The sequence below is a fragment of the Penaeus vannamei genome, chromosome 31, assembly GCF_042767895.1.
Source record: "Penaeus vannamei isolate JL-2024 chromosome 31, ASM4276789v1, whole genome shotgun sequence".
NCBI lineage: Eukaryota > Metazoa > Arthropoda > Malacostraca > Decapoda > Penaeidae > Penaeus > Penaeus vannamei.
The window spans coordinates 11,776,862-11,785,462 of NC_091579.1; the positions used below are offsets into that span (position 1 = coordinate 11,776,862).

Consider the following 8,601-nt stretch of genomic DNA (forward strand, 5'->3'; position numbering starts at 1 on the left):
CCCTTGCTCTTTCTTCTTCTGCTGTTCTTGCTTTTTGCTGCTCTCTCGTCTTGCTATCTCGATGAGGTCTTCTATCCATTTGTTGTACAGGCCGCTCTGAAGAGGGAGAGAAGGCAGGAAGTGTACAGCTACCACCATTACCGCTAACCGTGCTAATGCGATGATAGAGCCTCGACTTCGGATTAATGTCTATTTATTCTCCATAACAGTCTGCACTTTGGTTAAATTTTGCAAATCTATTTACTTGTATAAAAATTTTGTTTGAATTCTTGCATCTAGATATAAAGGTAATAATTAATTACTAACAGCACTCAATGCCGAAGTCATTGCATTAGCATCGCATTCGTATCATTTGCGGTAACTCCGTTAATGCTTTGAGACGGATGAGTCACGTGGCATTGTGGTTGGGTTGCATGTAGAGTCCTTCTTGAGGATACATCTTTCCGAGTCTACATAAATGCGTTAATACTTCTGACTTACATACGCTTATAAGCACCTACGACAAACTAGCACTGTATATGAATTTCTGAATCACGTCCATCCTCTGTAACTCCACTATCATACTCTACTGCAAGTTTATAAATAATTTCCGTACAAAGTCAGTATAGATAGATAGATAGAGCCCCGTGCTAAGATTTTTTGTTCTCTCAGGGTTATTAAGCGTTCAGGGAGTTAGAATCAAAGAGGGTGTGTGTGATAAAATGCCTTACTGCTTCATTATATCTTATAATTAGCGTGATTGTCGTGTTTTTTACATTGTTGGTACGTAGGGGCAAAACTATGTATGTAATGTCAATTTTTCAAAACGTAAATCTGCCTTTCCTTTATTTCTTATTCTTCAAATGAACAACGACAGATACTGAGTGAGTTGCAAATATAGTAAGACAGCGACCTAGGTGAGCCAGTGTTTGTATTGTATTTATTTAGGCATTATTAATAAACTTAACAAAACATTTAAAAAACAATCTAGGCGATCACACCGGCCTTTGTCATTTCTATACGCTATTTTTTTATGCAATTCATTTATAATCAACAAAAAATACACGCATATACATACATACTTACTTGTGTGTGTATGTTTATATATATATATATATATATATATATATATATATATATATATATATATATATATATATATATATATATTCATTTATCTGCTGATTCACTTCTTTATTCACTTACTTATTTATGCATTTCTTCTCTTATTATCCAAAACTTAGCAACTCAGAAGCTCACCTCGGCGAACGCCATAAGGTAGCGGTCCAGCTGGGGTTTGTACGGCGCATCATGAGGAATGGGCCAGGCGGCGGGGCTCGGGAAAATGGGATTCCTTCCTATGTAAAGTTTGGTCTGGCCGTTGACATCTGTGAAGTCCTGGGCGATGGTGTATTCCAGGTACCGTAAGCTACATAGGAGAGCGTGGCTGTGGGTAGTATAAAAGGCGAGATTTTTATAGTTGGGAATGGGGTTGAGAAGCGAAGGAGGATAGACAGGGGGCACGAGTATAAAGTTTTTTAAGTGGCCGGTTAATAAAGTAGCTTGTATGATGGTGGGTGTTGTGTTAATTCTTACAGCGTCTATTTTATTATTGTTATTTAACTTCATTCCAACAGTCGAACGTGTAAAACTCAAAAGTCATTATCATAAACCACATACAAACAAAAACGATAATAATCATATAATTGGCAGTTACCATATGCAAATAAACAATATACACACAAACAATGCTGGATTTCAACCTCGCGTCCCTATACCCCATAAACGTACTTTTTCTCAAGAACTAGATTTAACCCTTCGTGCACGGAAGGCCCGATGAAGAGGAGCCTGCCAAGGGCCTGGAAGACGGGCGAGTCTGAATTCGTGAAGAATGCTTTCCAGTCGTGTCCGTAGCTTGGCATGTTTATTCTGGAAGGGAGACAGGGAGGGAAGGAGGGAGGGTGAGGAGAAAAGGATAGCAGGAAGGATGGGGGGATATGAAGAGTGAGAAGGAGGAAGGAAGGGAGGGAAAGAGAGAGAGCGAAGGAAGGATGGAGGGAGAAAGGAGAGGGGGGAAAAGGGGAAAGAGGGTAGGAATGAGAGAGATGAGGGAAGGAGGGAGGATGGGAGAAAGTGAAGAAAGGGGGAGGGAGGGAGAGAGACAGGAATGGAGGGAGGGTGGGAAGGGGAAAGAAGGAGGGAAGAATGGAGAGAAAGAGGGAGGGGGGAAAGAGAAAGAGAGGGGGGGGACGGAGAGAGGGAGAGAATAAGAGATGGGAGGTGTGAGAGGGAGGGAGGGAGAGAGAGAGATTGTCACTTGCTTTACAAATGATAGTTACTTTAGATATTTATAAAAAAAAATAAATATGTGTATATCAACAAACCTATAACTTAACATATATTTACTTTCTAATACATATCCTTACCTTTCCACAGTTTCAACAAGCTCAGCCACTGTTTCTGGCCTGGGAGGGTACACAGGGAGGGTGAGATAAGCAGTTAAGTTACCCCTGTAAGCTACCCCGATGATGAAAGAGAAAACGAGCCACGCCGTGATCAGAAGACGGGCCGAGGTTGTTTTGAAGGCAGACTGCGTTAGATTTTGACCCACAAACGTTTTGAACACTTCGAGGGAAAGCTTGCAGAAGTCTAACGTTCTGACGTTGTCCCACCTACTTCTGAGGTGGGCAATCTGTGTTGGGATATTTAATTTGGGTTGTGATATGTGGGTCGAGACTGGGTTGGATGTATATTCAATATGTTTAGTATATTAAGTGTTATCAGCTGTATTATGAAAGTTGTGTCGATTTTTTGAGAATAATAAAAAAAAATATTTCACTATACTATCCTCTTTAACACAATCTACTCATACTGCCTACACAATCTTACCAATGAAGACCATAATACAACACGCCCCACACCCAAACCCAGCAACACTCACCACAACCAAAACCACACACCATACGCTACACCCTAAGTCTCAAACACTCCCCATAACCAACACCACAACACAACCAAACCCACACTCCACACCCAGACTCTCCAACACTCGTCATAACCAACAACACTCACCACAACCAACACCACAGCACAACTCACCACAACATTACACTCACCGCAAGACAATACTCACCACAACTAACATCACAACACAATACTCACCACAACCAACATCATAATATTACACTCACCACAACTAACATCATAACATTACTCACCACAACCAACAGCACAACACAATACTCACCACAACAAACACCACGGGCACAATAACCAGCACAGTCATTGTCCCAGCCCAAACTTGGTGAGCCAGGGGGTAATAAAGGCTCTCCCACTGTGGCCGCAGACCGGGTTTCGACAGACAGAAGCTCTCGTAAGAAAACTGGTAAGTGTAGGTGAAGTCGTGGCGTTCGAGACGATTCACGAGCACGACGTAGTAAATGGAAGCTATGAATGAAACTCTTTCCTCGACTCTTTGTGTTACCTGGAAGACGGTATGGTGAATGGCCGTGATTTTATACTGATGGACTGAGGAGTAATAGTTCGTTTAATGGAAATCGTTGTTTTTATAGTGATATGGTGATAGTAATGTTTATGATGGTATTAATCGTTTTTTAATGGCAATGATTATTCTAATAGTAATGGTTTGTTAATAGTGATAGTTATTTTGATAGTATTGGTCATGTTAATAGTGATAGTTATTTTAATTGTAATAGTTATTGATAGTTGTTTTAATAGTAATAGTTATTTTGGCAATGGTAATATTTATTTCAATTTTATTCTAATTGTAATAGTTGTTTTAAAAGCAATAATTCACTTAATATTAGTTTTGTTTTATTTTTTCACAGTGGATATTTACAGAAATATACAGGTCAATCATAAACAAAAAAGGCATTATAGTCATGAAAGAACGTTACTTTGGAAAAATTGCAACGCCTCAGATACGGAGGGAGAATTATACAGGCCTATGTGACTTTTTGAGAAGTATCGCATAATGTGGATTTTCGATTTACGACATCAACATCGCTGTTTTACTTTGCAAAGAATAGAAAGTCCGATTCTTGTTGTTGTTGTGTGCGTATATTTTGTTATCATTTATAAATACATAGAGCTAAAGGACAACAACAATTTGCTAGAAACTAAAAATACGATATTTTGACTATAGAATTCTGTAGTTGAAAAATTTCGTGAGATTCAACCTTTTTAAGTGCTAATAATTGTAAGAAAATAACGAGCAGTATACAACAAACCTCGTTTTACAGACCTCAACGAAATCCTTCGTAGGAACTTGTCGAATTCGGAAATTGAGAGCCTTCGCTATGGTGTCCAGAGCCATGAAGTCGCTGCCACTGTACTCCTTGACCTTTGACCCATCGGCTGCCATGACCTCCTTCTCGTCCCAAAATGGCGCCCAAACACCAGATGTGATATTGACGTAACCGCCGTGGAAACTATTGGAATAATGCTGGTATAGTATAGTGATGGTGATTATTTGGTTATCTAGGGTGGTAGAGAGAGAGAGAGAGAGAGAGAGAAAGAGAGAGAGAGAGAGAGAGATAGAGAGAGAGAAAGAGAGAGAAATATAATAAACAATCCGTGTTGAACGAATTTACGTATGCACTAAAGATAAAAAAAAAATTCCAGTAGACAATGCTACAATTAATCTATTTTTCCCACGTTTAGCTCCATTCACATTCATACATTTCACACAAATTTGCCAACACATTCATGATTTTTAACGGATGTATATACATATAAGCCACAGCACGGCTATATCAAGAAAGCTTACTTACTTGTCATATTTTTCAGGGAAGATTTCAAAAGATGAGCGAAGAAAAAGGCGAAATTGTTGAGACCAAGAGCCCAGTTTGTAGATTTGCGCTCCCTCTGGGCTGTAGGGCAGGTGGGTGTATAGGCTCGATCTGGAAAGAGTTGCAGATTATTTCATTTTATTTTTTTCTAATAATTTTACTTTTCTTTGTATTTTCGTGTTATGTATATACCATCTCTCTTTGTAAAGGCGTCATTCTCTGTCACTACGTTATTTGCGCTTAGTTCTCTTCCTTTTTACGTTGCTTAGCCCTCTCTCTCTGTTCTTATTTTCCTTTTCTATTTTATTTTCTTCTTTTCCCTATACTTTACAGAATTTATCCCTCATTCTTTCCGTTTCTTTTATTCATCTACCATTTCCTTCGCCATCGCCTTCTTCCCGACGTTATTAACAGAGAAGCTTAAGCCAACCCTCTCAGGCGGGCAAATTCCAACCTAATAAAGATTGGAAGTAATATTACGCCACCCGCCTCTCTGAGCTTCAAGACCTACCTCCCATTTTCTTCGACGTTAAGCGCAACGGTGTTCATCATAGAAAACGTCCAGCGGGTACTCAAGACTTTTCGAAGGTCACTCAGGGCGAGTCGGGTCACGAGCAGGAGCCTCGTCGTCCACACGAACAGACGACCTTTCAGTGACCTTTCGGCGAACGAGGTCAGGAAAGTCAAATCTTCGCTTATGACGATGACAGAAACAGCGTGTGAGGAGAGACGCACCTGTTGAATTGCGAATGTGAGTGAGAAATGAACTGGAAATAATGTTAATAGAAAAAGATGGATTCAATAAATAAGATGAACAAGATAAACTAGTGATGAATATATTGTTGACGTATTTAAATTCGGAGCTGACTTTTTGTGACATCTGGGAATCAATTTGGGTTCGTTTTAATGAAAAAAAAAAAAACATGCACATTTTGTTTCCAAGTAGCTTAGATTTGCCTTTTCCCTTTAACCTTTCCTCTCTCTCTCTTTCTTCTTTCTCTCTCTCCCTTTCCCTATGCCTCTCTCTCTCTCTCTGGATCTCATACTCCCTCTCTCCCTCTCCTATTCCTCTCTGTACGTCTTACCTTGCGAGCCAATCCGATTACCTCAACGAAACCGGTCTGGTTGCCATGAGCTTTCCAGTCTTCATCTCGGAATTGGAAGACACTCACGCCCCACGCAGCGTCCATGCTGGTAACTGTCTGGAGTTGTTACATGTTTATGTAAGTATATATATATATATATATATATATATATATATATATATATATATATATATATATATATATATATATGTGTGTGTGTGTGTGTGTGTGTGTGTGTGTGTGTGTGTGTGTGTGTGTGTGTGTGTGTGTGTGTGTGTGTGTGTTTATGTATGTATATATGTATACATATATATTTTTTTATGTAAACGGTAATGTGGTTTTATATCTTTATTCATTCATTACTTTATTATTATCATTATTATTTCTTTAATCTTAGGAGTTTACTTGTGTTGTTATTGGAGTTTGTAGGATGCAAAAAAGGTGAAATCGAAGTTGGATTTCAGGTGGCGTTCACGGAAATAAAACTACCACCATTACGAGATAAAAAACACTAATAAAAAGCTCTGTCATGTCCAAATCAACATAAATGATTCATATTTTTTCTGAATTATGTATACATATATACTTTATATATATATATATATATATATATATATATATATATATATATATATATATATATATATATATATACGTACATACATGTTATCAAAATTAAACTCAGGATATATATAGAAATAAAAATGAATTCAAATTGATAATTCTACAATACAAATATATAAATCAACGTTTCGATGCTACACCTTCAAAGGAATCACTGATAATCACATACACAGAATTCCGTTTTCTTTCTTTCGTTCTTTCTATTTCCTCTACATAGAGAAACAAAATGGGATCGAACCTGACAGAGGGCGCTGGAGGAGGTCGAGCCATCGGTGAAGAAAATGAGCGAGGAAGAAGGTCGAGTCGATTCGCTGATGACGTCGACGACTGCTTCAGAGGCGACGGAAAGCAGGTCTCGAGGACGTGTCGAAACTGAGGAAACGACAGAAGGGGTTTTGCTATTGATATTTTCACGAAAACGGGGGGGGGGATTGGAATGTCTTACAAAAAAAATAATAATTGGCAACTCACCATACTCTGGCGTACTCCGATTCGCCGTTTTATTTATTCTCTTTTTTTTATCCTAATCAGTTGGCAGTTGATACGTATGCTTACATGTGTTTTGTAATTTTCATTTTTTGTGTACAATAATTCTAATGTAGAATTTTCTTCAGATTTGCATTATTGTTTTAAAGACAGCCCCTGTGCGCAAGGGACACTTCCTCACCTGTCTAAAGCCGTTTCTTATATTTTCCAGCTATCTTTATTCACAAACGTAAGGACTGTCTTTAATTTTGTCCTTGAGGATTGTCTTAATTATTTATTTTCATTTTTGCCAATTTTCCTCTGTTGAAGATTATTCCGTTTTCGAAATAATGAGAAAAGATTGGAGGCCACTTTTTATGCATTATCAAACGTTTATTGAGCCATTTCTTACGGTTTTATTGCTGTATCTTATATAAAAAAAGAAAAAATCGCGTCGCTCGCCTTTTTATCTGATGCAACGAAAATTAAACGCAGACATGCCACATCACATGTAAATATACTAAATGTGTAATAATACCGTTGTGATATCAGTAAAACTTATTGCCATATTTACCATATCTAATTATTACAATAGATTATCAAAATAGGGTCAATGACATTTTGCGTGTTATTTCTATTACCGGCATTAACTCTGAAATGTGGCAAGTGCAAATCAGAGACAAAATCGCAAAGAATAGTCTTAAACCTTTTGTGAATACCGCCCCTGGACTCTGATTGTGTGTATTTATGCATATTTGTCTATCAAATTATCTGCGCACAGTCCTATAACTGTCATCAAGGTTATTATATCGCAAAGGCGCTACTCATGTCTTCTGCCAATATTTATCATGACATGAATCAGTGAAACTAACCTCATTCTTTAGGTTTCGTCATACTGCCTACACCGTTATCCATTATCCAGCGTATTTCACCTACTTGATAAAGTATCTGCACTTCACTACATGTAACTCTCTTCCCGAATGTCTTTAGCCAAGTCATGTACTAGAATCCAACCTTCTCTACTCACACGAATAACCTAAACAGTACTCCATCTTCTCTAAGGACTTTTATATCAAAATACTATCCGAAAAGAACAAGATACAACGAGGTTTCTTACCAGAGTGTTGGAGATTCTTGCTGATGACGTGAACCACCAGACAAGAGGTCATTAGGATCGAGTACTTCATAGCTGTTCAGATCCTCTTCGTCTGTGAAATGCGACAGGAAGCTGTTTGGGGGGGGGGGGTTATTTAGCAAATTAGCATTTTGTTGTGCAGTCTATCTTCATTTAGGATGTAGGTTTTGTGGTGGCAATCAGATGATGGCAATAATGATGTTGATGTGATTTTTTTTTTATTTCATTATCTTTTTTATCTATTTAGCAATTTATCATCTTGTAGCGGTGGTAACGATGGTGATTATGGTGATAGTGATGATGGCAATAATGATAATAAGGATGATGATGATTGTGATAGTGGTAGTAATGATATTGGCAATAATGATAAGTAGAGTAGAAAATATAACATTCCTCAATGTGCCTAATCGCTGCGTAATGTATAAGTACATCAAACACATGCTTTCTTATATAGATTTGCATGCATAATCTCGCCCCACCCCCAAAAAAAGTCTTCTTCATA

At 38.0% G+C, this 8,601-nt stretch overlaps 1 protein-coding gene across 2 annotated transcripts in view; it reads right to left on the reverse strand.

Annotated features, from left to right (window-relative positions):
* LOC113815733 (ionotropic receptor 21a) overlaps window positions 1-6,869 on the reverse strand; it is a 7,771-nt gene extending 902 nt beyond the window's left edge. Inside the window, exons 1-10 of one of the 2 annotated variants that reach the window (XM_070144276.1) lie at window positions 6,738-6,869; window positions 5,876-5,992; window positions 5,302-5,525; window positions 4,773-4,901; window positions 4,244-4,430; window positions 3,227-3,463; window positions 2,406-2,671; window positions 1,771-1,908; window positions 1,240-1,426; window positions 1-96 (exon numbers count right to left, since the gene is read on the reverse strand). The exon at window positions 1-96 is cut by the window's left edge and continues 902 nt beyond it. In XM_070144276.1, the coding sequence (XP_070000377.1) occupies window positions 1-96; window positions 1,240-1,426; window positions 1,771-1,908; window positions 2,406-2,671; window positions 3,227-3,463; window positions 4,244-4,430; window positions 4,773-4,901; window positions 5,302-5,525; window positions 5,876-5,980 (1,569 nt within the window). In that variant the 5' untranslated portion in view covers window positions 5,981-5,992; window positions 6,738-6,869. Of the gene's footprint in view, window positions 97-1,185; window positions 1,427-1,770; window positions 1,909-2,405; window positions 2,672-3,226; window positions 3,464-4,243; window positions 4,431-4,772; window positions 4,902-5,301; window positions 5,526-5,875; window positions 5,993-6,737 lie in introns of both variants that reach the window. The other variant, XM_070144277.1, reaches the window with a different exon arrangement.
* Between the last annotated feature and the right edge of the window lie 1,732 nt (window positions 6,870-8,601).